A 15,672-nucleotide genomic window follows, 5' to 3' on the forward strand; every position below is an offset into this window, starting at 1 on the left:
GCACAGAACTATTTTCTCTTGCGTAGTTTAATACGTTGAGCGCGCTGCGTGGGCAGCGTGGCTCGTCAAGTTCGATAACTTCACCTACAGCGGCGTGCTCCGCGGCGGACGACTGGCAGGTGTTTCACCTTATAATTAAAATGAAAGTATAGTTTTATTGTCCTGAGGCGACGCACTGAAGGCATACTTTTGGGAAAAACCTATACAACATCGACCCGCAGATCGCCGTCGGCCATTTAACAGTAAGAAAAGTTCACTTCGGCCGCTTCTCGTCGAGTTAACGAGGCTCTCGTCCCGTTAGTGGGTTTATTTCGTTGTATCGATACGATGTAGTTAGGACCATACCAAATTAACTACAAACGTTGATTAACGTACCATGTATCAGTTGTATGTAGTTTCACCTGAAATGTGACTGTTAACATTGCCGTGTTCTCTCCTCGTCATGAAGTGAGCTAGCATCAGAGTGAATCAGCTAACTTATAGCATTCCGTCTTTAGGCCAACCGTTTTTAATGCAGGACCACCAAAAAACACTTTACACTAAAATTAAAAATGCAAGATAAAGGTTTTTTTTGGCCATGTGGAATTATTTGTAATGTGTCCATTGTGGTGACAAGGTCCAAACCTCAATATTAATTTGGTGATAACTTTTAGCATAAACTAAACTGCACCATTTTTTTAATTATGCAGAATTATTATAAAGCTTGCAATAATAATAACAACCTATTATTGTTATCCTGTTTCTTTTTAAGTATTCAACTAGTGAATCAGCCATTGCATGCGGAAATTACAAAACTCCTCAAAACCATTTTTTCCTATATATATATTTAAAATTGCTAAGGCGGTAGCTAGAGGCTACTGAATTCAGATTGATTTTTTTAATATTACTTGTATGGCTTATTTATTTTCCAGTTGCCATCCAAGATGAACGCTAATGGACCAGCCTACCCTCTAGCTTCACTGTATGTAGGGGACCTACATTCTGACGTGACAGAGGCCATGCTGTACCAGAAGTTCTCACCTGCAGGGCCAATCATGTCGATTCGGGTGTGCCGCGACCTCATCACACGCCGATCTCTAGGATATGCATACATAAATTTCCAGCAACCAGCTGATGGTACAGTACACAATGGCATTCACAATTGGCATGGCAGTAAAACATTCTGTTTAAAATACAAATGTAAATACTTATGAATAAATAAATCTGTTTGTAAATTCGGTCACTCATTTCATAATTTATTTTACTGGTTAACTTTATACTAGAGTATGCTATTATAAAGTAACTTTAACACTCATTGAAAACAAGATTTAACCCATTGAACCTTAGTGTTCAATTTAAATGTCTGATATCATTCTCCTACATACTATTTTATTTTATTTTTCTAGCTGAGTGTGCCTTGGATACAATGAACTATGAAGTGATCAAGGGTCGTCCCATCAGAATAATGTGGTCTCAGCGGGACCCAGGACTGAGGAAATCGGGTGTGGGAAATGTGTTCATCAAAAACATGGATGATTCCATTGACAACAAGGCCCTGTATGACACATTCTCAGCCTTTGGGAATATTTTGTCCTGCAAGGTAAGTGGATTATGCCAAATTTATTTAACAGTACGTTTTGTTCAATTTAATTAAAAATGTATAATGGAAAGGCCACATGTTTACAACCCAATGCAAATGTATCTGGTTGTGTTTATATTTCCTGAGGTAGTTTCCCTACAATTAACCCATTATACCGTTCTGTCAGGAATCACTCGTGTCATAGGCAGGACCATTAATTGCATTGAAGGGTAATACAATTGAAATACATACATTTTAATTTTCTTTGTATGTCCACTACTTGTTGACCAAACACCTGGTTAACCGTCAGGGAAATTGTTTGTAAGGAACATTCCTATAAAGAACATCTATAGACACCTGAGGATAGATTGATGGATAGAAGATGGATGCTCCCCATTCAAGTTTGAGGGGCAAGTCCATTAAGAAGCGGGGGAAACTGCCCAAACTTGTTAAAATACTTGTAGAGACTTACCCAAGAAGACAAATCTATAATTTCTGCCAATACTGCTCCTACAAAGTACTGATTTTTATATTCTAAAAGTTAAAGGGAATTGATATTCCTACTGCTGATCACTATAGTGTTTCGAATTAGAAAATTAGAAATGGATTAGTAAAGTAAACCCAATGCATAAAATGTATATTCTTTTTTTTTTTAATATCACACTAGAGCTTTGTTTTGAAAGTCAAACATAGGGGTTTTCTGATTGGACATGCTTTGAAAGTTTAGAACTACTGTTTTGAACTTTTGAGAACAGCCGCAAGGAAGAATGCCAAGCTTTCTGCTCTTCCCAGGGCAGCATCAATGCTAGGTTGACTTTTTACCATAAACTCTATTGGAATTCATTGGTCATGCTGGCAAAGCTGAGGCTGAAGGCTCATGACGTGTTTACTGCTTTATGTCAATATAATTTTGTTCTTGGAAAATCAATATGAATTTACTAGGTCAACATTCTGGTACATACTATTAGAGTTATCACCATCAACTCATATAAGGTGCTTTACACTTGTTTACAGTTATTTTCTTCCAGAATGTTTTTAATATGTATGAATAATTTTGTTCCCAGGTTGTTTGTGACGAGAAAGGCTCAAAAGGCTATGGCTTTGTCCACTTTGAGACACAAGAGGCAGCAAACCGTGCCATAGAAACCATAAATGGGATGCTTTTGAATGATCGCAAAGTGTGAGTTGATACAAAATTATTAATACATTTTAAAAACATTATGTACTGTGTATGTAAGTTGTAGATGTTGGGACCAGTTAGGCTGATTAACATTGACTTTGTAGGACCGCCCTGTAAATTATTTAACTTTTTTTTTTGCTCAGTCAAGAGGCAGGGAGTGAGTTGGACATGTTCAAGCGAAAGGGCCATTTCCTGGGTGAAAAATGTCAGTTATCCCTGAGTAGGTCAGTGAATTAGAAGGATATACAGACGTGTGTGTTTGTGTGTGTTCCAAATTGAATATTTGTGGTTATCATTGCCAGAGACAGAATCATAAGAGAAAGTGAGTATCTTACTAAGCCAGCAAAAACATTTTACAGAAATAAAGAAATGATGTTCCTATCATTTTTCCACTCTGTTTGTGGTGTTAAATTACTTCACTCCATCCTGTTTACTACTTGTCTACTAAACGACCAATGTCCTTCTGTCCTGCAGTTATTGCGACTTAGTGATTCGTTTTATTTGTAGATTTGTGGGCCACTTCAAGTCCCGGAAGGAAAGGGAGAGTGAGTTTGGGGCCAAAGCCATGAAGTTCACCAATGTCTACATCAAAAACTTCGGGGAAGAATACACTGATGAAAAACTCAAGGAACTTTTCTCTAAGTTTGGTAATTACTTTCCTTATCTTGGGCATACAGGCTTGGAGGATGAAATTGCAATCAAGGCAACAATCCACACAGATTGTGCTCGTCTGTGAATTAACCGGTTGCATTCCTTTACTCTCAGGTAAGACCCTCAGTGTGAGAGTGATGAAGGATGAGAGGGGCCGTTCCCGTGGATTTGGCTTTGTCAACTATGGGAACCACATGGACGCTCAAAAGGTTGGGAGATTGAACACCAGCTGTTGTGTGAGAGTCCTCAGACCCATTGAAACTGGTGTGCAACAAGTTTCAGTAAAGAAGTGGCGGCTGCAAAGTGTCTCTTGTTGCTAAATCACGAATTAACCTCTATTCTTATACTCATTATTTCCTTGTTTGTATTGTCTGTGTTCCCAGGCAGTTGAGGAGATGAACGGAAAAGATCTGACTGGGAAAATCCTTTACGTTGGTCGAGCACAGAAGAGGACAGAGCGACAGGGAGAACTCAAGCGCAAATTTGACCAGATTAAACAGGACCGCATACAGCGCTACCAGGTACACTACATGACATTTGAAATGTCACATGGTAATTTCAAATCTCGTAAACTTCTGTTTAAAAAGAAGCAAGGGGCCTCAGTGCTGGATAACCTTAACAAATTATTATTGATATTTTTTGCTTCAGCAAATTACCTGATTGATATCCGTTTATGCTGACGGTAGGCTGCATATTCCGTTTAGTACCTCTTTAAGTATTTTAAAGTGATAATGCTTTAAAGCAAATATGATGTGTTAACGTAGTAAAGTGGAGTTTAAGTCATGCTGATCTGTTTGAATTTTCCTGACGTTCTGGATACTTTTTTTTTTCTACCCCCTGTCTGGTGGCAGGGAGTGAATCTGTACGTGAAGAACCTGGATGACACGATTAATGATGAGAGACTCAGAAAGGAGTTTTCCCCTTACGGGACTATTACCAGTGCCAAGGTACCGCCTTATTGGCAGCCCTTCAAGAGTGGGCTTGCTCTGTTTTGATTTATTTACATTTAACTAAATGTTGCCTGATCATGCAACAACCATCTGGCTCCTAAATTAACTGGATTCATGCAAGGCATTCTAGTATCTACTCTTTTTAACCAATAATTCTTGCTTTCTGTAGGTTATGACGGATGGATGCCAGAGCAAGGGCTTTGGCTTTGTGTGTTTCTCATCACCTGAAGAAGCAACCAAAGCGGTAACTGAGATGAACGGGCGTATTGTTGCAACCAAGCCGCTGTACGTTGCACTGGCTCAACGCAAGGAGGAGCGCAAAGCCATCCTCACCAACAAGTACCTGCAGAGACTGTCCACCGTCAGGTCCATGCCAAGCCCCATCATTGACTCGTACCAGCAGACCGGCTACTATGTCTCTACTGTGCCACAGGTACGAGGGTTCTCCCATGAAACGCAGTCCGGTGTAACTGGCCCTTTTCATAGTAGGATAACCATGGGTGACGGTCATAACATTAATTGGGGGTCTTTTTGATTGAGCTACAGCAGTGCACCAGGATAGACTCAACTGGTCCATTGAATATACTTAAAAGTTCTAAAGATAAAAGGAACGGGGGAAGTAATTTTAACATTATGCCAACCTGTGAAAGGGTCCATTGTCAATGTATTGTAAATTAAATTGGACAATGTTTAGATGATACCTGAATGACTTTTTATTTTGCTCAGCCTCCTAGCCGCTCATTCTACAACCCCAGTCCGGTCAGTGGAATCAGAGCTGCGCCTCGCTGGACCACACAGCCACCTAGAGCTCAAGGTTCGAGGAAGTTAAACGGCATCATTAGCCGTCATTGCTGTCGTCTCCTTTTCCATATCCCTGCTAGAGCAGTTACCCTAGCTTGGGCAGTTCTTTTTAAGTGTCAAAAAGCATTTGCACATTATCATGTTGCCCCCATAGGTCCTTACTCTCCCCAGCTGGTGGGAGCAGCCATTCCTAGGCGTACGGCCACACCCATTGCAACGGTCAGGCAGGCTTCCACCCAAGTTCCTAACGTGAAGTACCAAAAAACAAGTAGGTTCCTTGCTCAATTGTTTTTGTAAAGAAAGATCATCAGGTTTGCTACTAACCATAACGTTATTTGATTCTTAGCTAATATTGGAACCCAGACAATGGGCGGCCGGAATGACTTTGCTGCCAGAGGCGGCCAGTACAAGTACTGCCCATCCATTAGGAATACCATGCAGGTCATTACTGTCCCTGTGTCTATGGCAAGACTGCAGGTACTCTTCAGTGTCACGTTCGACTGTTGTATGATTTGAGTTATTTTGGGGAGTGGGAGTGAGTCTGCTACATCAATTTGGGTAGCAGACTCTATTTGTCAAAATAGTCTTGACTCTACTGGGACCATAAAACAGTGGAAATATTTAAAAAAAGGCAATCATGTTAATAAATGGAGGGTTTATAGTGGTAGTGAAAGTTCCGACATCCTTTCTGGGGAGATAAATTATGAAACATTTTGTTGAAACGGTTTGACCACTGTAAAAACAATCAATTTTTAGCTGTACACTGACCCACACCCATGATTAACATTCTTATATCCCACATTGAGTTGAAATTATAAACATGATTCTCTTGCATTCATGGCTGGTTGTTTAAATGTGGGACAAGACCCTTCCAGTAACATTGCTTGTTATGAAGTAGTTTCCTGTGTTTTTGTGGTGCAAGGCCGTCCCTATATCTTCAATGGAGCCTGCTGTGCAAATCAGAGGCCAGGAGCCTCTCACCGCCTCAATGTTGGCCTCCGCTCCTCCCATGGACCAGAAACAGCTTCTGGGTGTGTATGGCCTAACAATCCTGTCCATTCAATCCATACAGGCATTCAGTTGATTCTCATTTTATAATCCCTCCTCCTGTTGGCAACATCCTATTTGAAGGTGAGCGGTTGTACCCGCTGATCCAGGCACTTCACCCCATTCTCGCTGGGAAAATCACTGGGATGCTGCTGGAGATTGATAACTCGGAGCTGCTTCACATGCTGGAGTCCCCCGAGTCGCTGCACTCTAAGGCACGCTTCATATTTCCATACTCTTTAACAGGCATGAGTGGTTCTTGTTTAACGAAACCTAAGCAAAAAAAATGTTATTTTTGTTTGATTACTTATGTAGTCGTGCCTTTATTTATTCATAAGCATTTCTTAATCAGCACAAATTGATTAAATCTATGTGGCTCAAACCTCATCAGGTGGAGGAGGCGGTCGCTGTGCTTCAGGCTCACCAAGCACAAGAATGCTCTTCCAAGTAAAGAACCTCTTCAGGTCCGCTGCCACTTTTTAGGATTACATCATTCCAGGTTCTAGTATTGCTGCTGTCTTGCCTCAAGTTTTCCGTAGTCACGCTTCCTGGACTTCTCCAGTGTTGTTTTCCATTACCCTCACTAACACCACTCCCTTTGGTTTTGTACGGGGTAATAGAAGGGCTCTAATAATATCAGTGATATTTTTTGCCGATGCTTGTAAGGGTTTGCTGCGATATAAACTCACATTATCGAACTGAGTTTATTTATGTTTCCCCCTCAGACAGACCTCTGAATGAAGAAGTTGAAAAGTAAATCAGAAAAAAAAATAGTAAAATGTTAAAGGAAAACTAATTGGTACTTTGATTGTAAGTGTTCAATTTAATTAAGAAGTTTGTTAAACCATTTTGCTGTTGCAATGGTACCTTTGTTTGATTAAAAAAAACTGCATAATAATGGTCTGATTGTCTATTCAAAAGAAATGTGATCCATTTTAACTGCATAAAATAGCCTATGGCTTGGAGCCCACTCCAACAAAAGTAATTTGCATGAAGTAAATTAGCTAGAGTTTGACCTAGTCCAGCATTGATAATGTGGTGGCCGAGACATTACTCACGGCAGCATTCCTATATTTTAACTGGGAGAGTGGCTGGACTTGTTATATTTTTTTCTCAGATGGCCCCCCATACTGTATGTAAGAAACTAGAACAACAAATGCACTGTTTTTGGCAAGTTTATTGCAAATAAATGTACTCCCAAATCAGGTCTTGCATCACCTACTCAACATGGATTGGTTGCTTTAAACAATCCGTTTTATTAATCTTAACATAATGAGTCTGCTGGTTAGGTAGGGCAGGTAAGAATGGGAATAAAAAATTACAGTGAATTTCGTTTGTGGTTGTTATTTACATTACAAACCCAGAATTTGACATTAAGATGGACAGGCTAACGGAACAGATGGCAGTATTAATTTATGACCATCTTATTTCAACCAATCTAAGACCGAGGTATGCAAAAAAAAAAAAAATCTGTATATACATTCTGTGTTTAACAAGTTCTTCAGACCTATCTGCGTGTTGGCACCAGTAGTTGATTTGCCATTACTGAATCAGGGAAAAGGTTATGATACGTTGGTAACGGGACGTATGCTGCAGTGATCATTTTACCTAGAGGATAAAAAACAGGATTAGGAATATGACAATTGAGCCACATGCGTCCGTATTTAAAATCCATACAGGAAAGACGCACAAAAGGTCAAGAGTACATACCAGCAAACCATCGTCCATGAAGGGCATTAACGGTAGCCATCGCTGCAGGTATGGAAGGGCATTTTACGTAGACATTTCCCTATGGGAGGAGTAAAGAAGAGAATGGTTACACATGCATGATTGATTGTAATGGATAAACACTAGAAATGGAATGCCCTTTGTGCTTGAACTCACTTGAGCAGAGTTCTTATCGACGTATGTGTGAACTATTCCGCCATGTTTGTTGCATTCCTCAATGACATCATCTTTGATCTCAGTGTCCCAGCCGGGGTCATTTTCCCTAAACAGAAGAAATAAAAAAGGAGATCATGAACTTGGTTCCTTTAGAGCCATGACATGGATCAACAATGCCTTATTTACTGATGTTGCATTATGTAAAGCCTTACGCCTGGGGGTTGAACATGTTTGACAACTGCAGACAGTGTGTTGCCAGAGGCTGTGATGGGAGGTTTAACGCCTGTGCTGGAGTTGCAGCAGCTGTAAAGTGGATAAAAAGATTTAAGTTGCTGAATGCTTCAATGCACCGTCTTCACAAATGTGGAGTTTATTTGGCTAAATAATGACATGGAACAACTTTGTGGAACTTACATGATGAGGCATTCATGTTTCCAAAGGGAATGGAACCAGTCATCTGCAGGGCCTGCTGTGCAGCCGCAGGGATCTTCAGACCAGTACCTACAGAGAGGAAGACACATTTTAAGAGCTGTAAATTACCATCTACATTGGCAATCTAAAAAGGTCTTAAGTGTCATACAATTCTTGGTGAAGGGAAACAAGAACATTAAAATTCACAAACTAAAAAATGAATAGAATATTTATTTACGTTTTGCATGCCAGGGAAATTACCTTCTATACTTGAGATAAATTACAGTAACAGAAGAGACATCTGTTACTGCAATAAGCCTCTATTGTGCTACTTGCCTACCATGCAAGAGAAGTTTGCAAAAGACCCAAAGCGGTGGTTGTGTAAACCTGCCACTGGGTTTAATTTTTCTGTCTGACAATTAAAAATGTACAAATAAAAAAACTCATAAAAGTTTAGCTTTATCTTGCAAAACGGACAACATTCAACTTCTATGCGTCTCTCCGTGTCCCCAAAGGGCTCGGAGCCTCGTCCTCGTGGGTGGTAATTTACCTTCTGCTAATCTGGCCATAAGCTGCAGCCGGCCTGTGGTGCCCAGGTCGATGCCAGTCCTCTCCAACTCGTCGTTGTCCAGAAAAGAGCTGGCGGTGGATGCGTCCGTCCGCTCCGTCACGTGGCCTACTTTCATCGGCCGCCCGGCCAGCTCAAAGCCATTTAGCTGCTCTAGGGCCTTTTTCGCACATTCTGCGTCTGCAAACTTCACACACACACGTCATGTACCATGGTGCGGCCACACCAGACGCGTATCTCGCGTACTTTTTACGCGAGATACGCGAGTAAAATGTTGCTTGACCATTTTGTGTCAAAAATGGTCGCATACGCGCAATACGCGCTATACGCGCCTACGTCACTCGCCTAGATGAGTCCATGTCCATGCAAGTGAACGGAGCGTTCCCTCTTCGTCATAACTATCAAACCAAACATCCTTCACATTCACCGAGCGAACATTACGAAAGTAAAATGCACATTTCTCGCTAAAAATGTTTCCATAAACGCATTTAATGGCGTAACTATGTTACTATTTCCACCCAGAATAAAGAAAGTTGTCGGCCGTGGCTGCGCTGGAGTCGGAGGTAGGAAACCCCAACGCCGCCGTGTTTGGGTGATAGAGTTTAGATCGGGTTAGATTAAATAATCTCGGATATAAATAACAATAATCGGGTTAAATAACTTCACATGGTGTGTCTGGTGTGTTTCCCAGCAGAGAAATAGTCCGCCAAGACGTTGAGGTTGCTTAGTAACCAGAGACTCTGTCCATGCAAGTGAACGGAGCGTTCCCTCTTCGTCATAACTATCAAACCAAACATCCTTCACATTCACCGAGTGAACATTATGAAAGTAAAATGCACATTTCTCGCTAGAAATGTTTCCATAAAAGCATTTAATGGCGTAACTATGTTACTATTTCCACACAGAAAAAAGTAAGATGTCGGCCGTATGCTTCTGTCCAAGCTCACTACTCTCTGCCAGTGACGTCGGGTCAAGCTCAACGCTGATTGGGCAATGCGTGTCTCGTCAGACGCGTATCTCGCGTACTTCGCGTAAAAAGTTCAATTTTTTGAACTCTTTTGAAATGTACGCGATATACGCGCGTATAGCGCGTATTGCGCGTAAATATACGCGCCACATACGCGCTATACGCGCGTAAAATGTTGCTTAATACGCGAAATACGCGTAATACGCGTAATACGCGCGTAAACCAATGGTTCCCTATGGAGAAAATGGCGATTTCATACGCGAAGTACGCGTCTGGTGTGGCCGCACCTTTAGACATCATCAACAAGACTGGGGCAAAAACCCGAAAAAATCCACAAGCTACTTGTACTTACTGATATGAAGCCGTATCCTTTGGATCGACCAGTTTCACTGTCCATCATGAGCTGTATGCCTTCAATCTTAGGGAGAAAGATTCAGCGTTACAACCAGTCGAAGCAGTATACTGCAAGCATTCATTTGAAAAGCGAGTGAAATAAGAGTAAGAACAGTTGTCAGTTAACTGGTTTTAATTTACCCTGCCAAAAGGCTCGAATATTCCCCGCAGCATGTCCTCTGTGATGTTGAAGTGCAGGGAGCCGACGTAGAGCCGCATTGGGCCAGCGCTGCCCTTCTGCAGGTTGTTTGCCATGGCGGCTGCTCTGTTTTTCTCTGCCTGTGAATATATGCAGACAAAGTCATTTCAAACCACTTGATATTCACAGACCCAGGAACTAATAGGCATTCCGTCAGTTCAGAAAATGAAAATATTATAGACCCACCTGCGAGGCCTGGACAATGATGGGCACTCCCAGAAGTCTCTGTCCAGTCAAACCAATCGCCAGAGGCACAGAACTGGCCTCCAGGAACTCAATGTAGGCAATCCCCTTTGATCTTCTGGAGTTCCTGTCTGATATCATCCTCACATCTCTCACCTGTAGAATGGGAGCAACGCTCCATTAAATAATCCATTTTAATCACGAAATACTGGGGGCAATTTGCCGAGGCTCATAGAGTAGTATAGATAGCAAGCAACAACACAGGAAAGATCAAATAAAAAAAGTAGGGATGCACGATATATCGGCAGTGATATCGTTATCGGCCGATGTTAGTCATTTTTTAACATATCGGCATCGGCCCGATAAACTGGTCCGATATTAACAGCCGATATTCATTTCCTAGTCTAGTTGCCGTTGTGTGTTTTTTGCCCATGCGCAGCTTGTTTGGTCATGTGACATTGTCAGTGACGCAGCCAGAGACGCACGGAGAGGCAGTACAGGAGTGTTTGTCACCTTAACTGAAAATAATCAATGTCGGCGGTTGGGATGTTTTTTACGGTCTCAAATTAAGGTACTCGAATTGCAATATGTAGTACTTGCAAAGCCGAAGTAATGCGCGGAGGATGCCGTGTCAAATCATTATATACATTATCGTAGCGAAATACAGTTTCTGTTGTGTTTTATTTGGCGTTCCGTAATCCCATTGAAACGGAAACCGGAACCGGATATGTTTATATTTGGTTGTAGTCTTTTCGCTCGGTTCTCCGGATCAACAGTAGGGCTAGAACCGAGTGAAAAGACTACAACCAACCTCCCTTGATATATTTGATTTAGCCCATTTCACAGATTTGAGTTGAAATTGACTTAAACTTGAAACACTTATTTTTGATTTGTGATCGTTATTGTGATTTATGATCCAAACTTTTTCATAGCTGCAAGTTGTGAAAGTAGCCTAAAACTAACACTGTTAGTAACTTGTGTTTGTTATGGATGCCCTGTAACTTGTTGAAGAAACAATGTATTTCGAAGTTTTGGTAAATAAAGAAAGAAATAACTTTTTCATATTCACAGTGTTTACATGTTCTTCAGTATACACAATCATCATAGAAACTAGTTTTTATACCAATATCGATATCGGTAAATATCGGTTATCGGCCGTAACAGCAATTTCAATATCGGATATCGGTATCGGTCAAATGTTCACATCGGTGCATCCCTAAAAAAAAGGTAACGCAAAAACAATCTGGACATTTCAAGTGTACTGTTGCGTGTAAAGTAAGCTTTGATTTGCCGTGAAGCAGAAGCGCCCTGAGATAATGTAGAACACCACGTACCTTCCCCACGGCAGAGAAGAAGTCCTCCAGGTCACGGGCCCGGATGCGTGCAGCCAGCTGCATGCAGAAGACGGTGCGCGCGTCTCTCTCCTCTGGCGTGAGGTTGTCGATGGGTTGTCTTCAGGAAAAGAAAGCCGCTTGTTAGATGGAAAATGTGGCGTTCGTGAAATATGAACATAAATCGTTGTCAACACGGCATCAACGGTTCCCCGTAACGGGAATGCTCACCTGATTGGACTCTTTTCTCTTTTAACAGGGCTACGAGTTTTGGAACGTTTCCGTCTGGGATGTAAAAAAAAAAAAAAAAAAAAGATGTCAGATGTGCTCACCATGTAAACATAGACAGCAATTATTTGTTAGAAAGCATAATCGCTTCACCCGAGGCCACTCACACTTCACTTTGAACAAGCATATTTCAGATGGCTAAACCGCTGAATCACTTCAAAACATTTATCCCACATTAATAATGTATACACATATATAAAAACTGCACAGTGCAAAGGGGTTAGTGTAGAGACATACATGGGACTCTTGCGAGCTCTGTAGCGGCCGGGGCGATCCCTGCTGCGGGAGCGGGGGTGACGCTCCCGGCTGGCATTTCGCTTCCGCTCTCTGCTCTTGCTTCTCTTCTTGTTCTTCTTTCGATCCCGACTCCTGCTCCTTTTTTTAGAAGCCCCTGGACTTCTGCTCCGGCTCCTTCTTTTCCTTGAACAGAAGACAACATGGGTACATTACACCTAGGAGCCCATTGCGGTCTCAAGTTTATCCAAAGATGCAAAGATATTTGGTGCTTACTTCTTGCTGTGAGCTTCATGTCCATTTGCATGAGAGGATTTGATTTCATCCTAAGCAAGGTTGATAGAAGAACATCATGAGGACGCAGAGGAAACATTTCGTCAAGGTAAAGGGGGGGATGGGGTGGGACAAGAGAAAATGCACAATACATTAAATTAGCAATACTTCCAAATATTTACTGTCCTGCCTGCACAAGGTATCCTTGCACAAAAGAACCCCCCTCCCACCCTACCCCAGAACATCATTTTAGCAGTATTGTTGAGTGCTCACTGCAACTCGGATAAAATGACATTTTATGAGACTACCAACATTATAGAATTGTTCAGTGAACTTTGACATTACTGGGGTCCAACCTCTCCCGCCCCCCACCAATCTAATGAGCCGTACCCATGCCACTATCTGAGCCTAAGCCTGAGGCTACGCATGGTCAACGGCCACTAAAGAGATCCTGTGTGGTTGGTGTCAGTCCAGTGATCTTCACCCATTTTCGTTCTTGAACTGTAAGAGCTCGATGCCACCTCTGTCACACATCTCGCCCTGAAGCAAACAGGGATTCACAGGGCTTAGTAACATCGACGCCCAACAGAAACTGGAAAGAAAGCCACTAGTTCATCCACATACAAAACTACCAATGTGTTTTGGTATCAACATGAAAATCGGCCAAAAGCCCGGTTATGGCTTGATTGAAAAGGGAGGTTGAATAGCCGCAATTGTTTTAACTGTGTGCTAATGAAAAATGTGTGGTGTTGTGTAGCATGCAAACTCAATACCGATTTAAAACCTCAAAATAATTACAGTTACAGTTGAGGAGGCAAAAAGGCAGTATTCATATTTTTTAAATGTTAAAAGCATTTGAATCAGTTATTCTCTCTAGGCTCTTTGTGCACAACACAGCTATGATTACTATGACGGAAGTTCATAGTGCTTTATATCTATAACTTGCTGTATACAATGCAGGAAATTACAATAAAAATGTTAACATAAATCTGACTATACCTGAAAACAGATGCCAAACATATGGCAAGATTGTGCATATATGCATGATCTATTTCAACAAATATAATTCATCATGCTTTAAAATAGTGGGAAACTGCATATTTTTACAACTGAATACTGCCTCTTTTGTAGCACCGATAAAATGTGCTCATCTTCCATTGGCATTCACCTTGTAGCAACTGAACAGGGATGTGTTAAGTTGAGTTTCTTTTAGTCCTAAGGGAACCACAGTGCATCAGTACATTACTCCATAACTACCTTACGTTTTACCACAGTTCACAGTGGAATCAAAGATGAACTCATTGGAGAAGAGGTGAGATATCATTAGGCAAGTCTATAGAAAGAGATAGATGGGAATTTATTCAAAGTCTGTATTGCGTTTGAAAAACTTCACAAACCACACACACAATACATACATACATGTTGGGTAACAAATCAATGTAATATCAATATATGTCGGTGTACAGCCAAACTGATACGTCTGTTCGGAAACTCACCTTTCTAAATGGAGCCTCCAGCATTGCCTCAATTTCAAAATCGTCAGCCATGACCCTGCGGGAAAGAAAACGACCTGTAAACTCATAACATTAGAAAATGGCGACTATCTTTCTGATATGAAGCAACTGTTGGTCCAGACTGTTAACGTGTGCATGCGGTTGGTAGTATATCCAACACGTTTGGCTCGTTTCCAACAACATGCAACTTTGTGTACGCATGCTTATACGCATATGTCACACGAACATCACCTCATAGCTGAGGTGTGAAGTTGTAGGAGTAACATTAACTTGACTAGAAAGTTTTAATATTTAAAGATGGATTTGTGTGAATTCAAAGGCACGCCGATTCAAAGAGGATGTCCAAGACGGTCTGAAGAGGTTAACGTTTGTGTTTATCGACATCAACGTCAAGCTAAATACATAAAATAAAACGTATTTCCTTGAATCGGGCACTCGATTGCGGGATTCCGATTAGGAGGTCGTAATGACAGCGTCCGCAGTCTCTTGAGGCTGATATAGGAAGCTGTAACGTTAGAGTCTGCACTCATGTTAGCCCTCCCCACGCTGACCCCTTCAGCCGCCCCAGCTAAACACGCACATTTAGACAAAGCCTAACCAACCGTTTGGATAAAGTTTTAATTAATCTAGCTTCCTAGCTTGAATCATTTCATAATAAGAGGTTAAGGTCAACTCACTTCCCCCAAATCCGCGTAGCTACTCTTATCATTAGCATGTGTAGCAGCGCGTTCGTTGTTGCTAGCTACCGAGAAACTGAACAATAATACAGAATACAACCCTCAATACCTTTTGGAAATGACACGCGTCTCGATGTGAGAGGTTATCGAACACCCGAGTTAACACGGCTCTTTTCTTTCTTCTGGAAGGACGGCGGTAGTATTTCTTACACTGTCTACTGCTAACGCTACCGAAATGATTTGCGGGCTAGCAACTGTAGCAGGTCGATTTCCAAATGGCGCTTAGTCACGCGATAACTTGCGCTCACTCACGCGAGAACTGTTCACGGGTGTTGTTTGGTTTCCCACCAGACGAGTCAGGATACCACAGTATTTAACTTCGATCAGACGTCATTTGCCATCTAGCGAGTACTTTGAAGAATTACACACTACTTTAAAACCTGTAGCCGTTGTATTATCTTTCTCCACGTAGGGAAACAATTAGGCTAGCTCCTGACATTTTACGACAAAAAGTAAACGCATTACACGTTTAATCACCTTTATTTGATAACATCATAGACTCT

At 41.5% G+C, this 15,672-nt stretch overlaps 2 protein-coding genes across 8 annotated transcripts; one reads left to right on the plus strand and one right to left on the minus strand.

Moving 5' to 3' along the window:
- Positions 1–47: 47 nt before the first annotated feature.
- On the plus strand, positions 48–7,085 carry pabpc1l (poly(A) binding protein, cytoplasmic 1-like). Of its 5 annotated transcripts, none has more exons than XM_030369593.1 (17): positions 48–242; positions 912–1,116; positions 1,386–1,579; positions 2,623–2,738; positions 2,882–2,962; positions 3,246–3,385; positions 3,504–3,598; positions 3,773–3,910; positions 4,241–4,336; positions 4,509–4,772; positions 5,066–5,153; positions 5,295–5,408; positions 5,487–5,617; positions 6,063–6,171; positions 6,272–6,402; positions 6,579–6,651; positions 6,913–7,082. In XM_030369593.1, exons 2-16 carry the CDS (start codon positions 924–926, stop codon positions 6,636–6,638), a joined length of 1,950 nt encoding a protein of 649 aa, XP_030225453.1. In that variant the 5' UTR covers positions 48–242; positions 912–923; the 3' UTR covers positions 6,639–6,651; positions 6,913–7,082. The 5 variants fall into 5 exon arrangements, with proteins under 5 accessions (XP_030225453.1, XP_030225463.1, XP_030225443.1 ...); XM_030369603.1 differs by having other exon boundaries at positions 6,917–7,082; XM_030369583.1 differs by having other exon boundaries at positions 6,579–7,085.
- A 261-nt stretch (positions 7,086–7,346) lies between these two features.
- On the minus strand, positions 7,347–15,453 carry LOC115553459 (RNA-binding protein 39). 3 transcript variants are annotated; one of them, XM_030369726.1, is made up of 15 exons: positions 15,219–15,453; positions 14,415–14,469; positions 12,922–12,971; positions 12,649–12,831; positions 12,355–12,408; positions 12,127–12,244; positions 10,796–10,948; positions 10,552–10,689; positions 10,370–10,435; positions 9,033–9,237; positions 8,486–8,572; positions 8,284–8,374; positions 8,072–8,177; positions 7,898–7,976; positions 7,347–7,795 (listed from the first exon to the last, which is right to left on the minus strand). In XM_030369726.1, exons 2-15 carry the CDS (start codon positions 14,463–14,465, stop codon positions 7,695–7,697), a joined length of 1,482 nt encoding a protein of 493 aa, XP_030225586.1. In that variant the 5' UTR covers positions 14,466–14,469; positions 15,219–15,453; the 3' UTR covers positions 7,347–7,694. The 3 variants fall into 3 exon arrangements, with proteins under 3 accessions (XP_030225586.1, XP_030225601.1, XP_030225592.1); XM_030369741.1 differs by having other exon boundaries at positions 7,490–7,795; positions 12,922–14,251; positions 15,219–15,397; XM_030369732.1 differs by having other exon boundaries at positions 7,490–7,795; positions 14,415–14,488; positions 15,219–15,396.
- Between the last annotated feature and the right edge of the window lie 219 nt (positions 15,454–15,672).

The sequence above is a fragment of the Gadus morhua genome, chromosome 1 (genome assembly GCF_902167405.1).
Source record: "Gadus morhua chromosome 1, gadMor3.0, whole genome shotgun sequence".
NCBI classification, from domain to species: Eukaryota; Metazoa; Chordata; class Actinopteri; order Gadiformes; family Gadidae; genus Gadus; species Gadus morhua.

Coding starts and splice junctions, on each gene's coding strand:
- pabpc1l (XM_030369583.1), top strand. CDS start 924: ATGAACGCTAATGGACCAGCCTACCCTCTAGCTTCACTGTATGTAGGG. Junction 4,337..4,508: donor GGACTATTACCAGTGCCAAG/GTACCGCCTTAT, acceptor TGCTTTCTGTAG/GTTATGACGGATGGATGCCA. Junction 5,618..6,062: donor TGTCTATGGCAAGACTGCAG/GTACTCTTCAGT, acceptor TTGTGGTGCAAG/GCCGTCCCTATATCTTCAAT.
- LOC115553459 (XM_030369726.1), bottom strand. CDS start 14,465: ATGGCTGACGATTTTGAAATTGAGGCAATGCTGGAGGCTCCATTTAGA. Junction 10,690..10,795: donor TCATTGTCCAGGCCTCGCAG/GTGGGTCTATAA, acceptor ATATATTCACAG/GCAGAGAAAAACAGAGCAGC. Junction 8,573..9,032: donor TATGGCCAGATTAGCAGAAG/GTAAATTACCAC, acceptor TCCTCTCTGTAG/GTACTGGTCTGAAGATCCCT.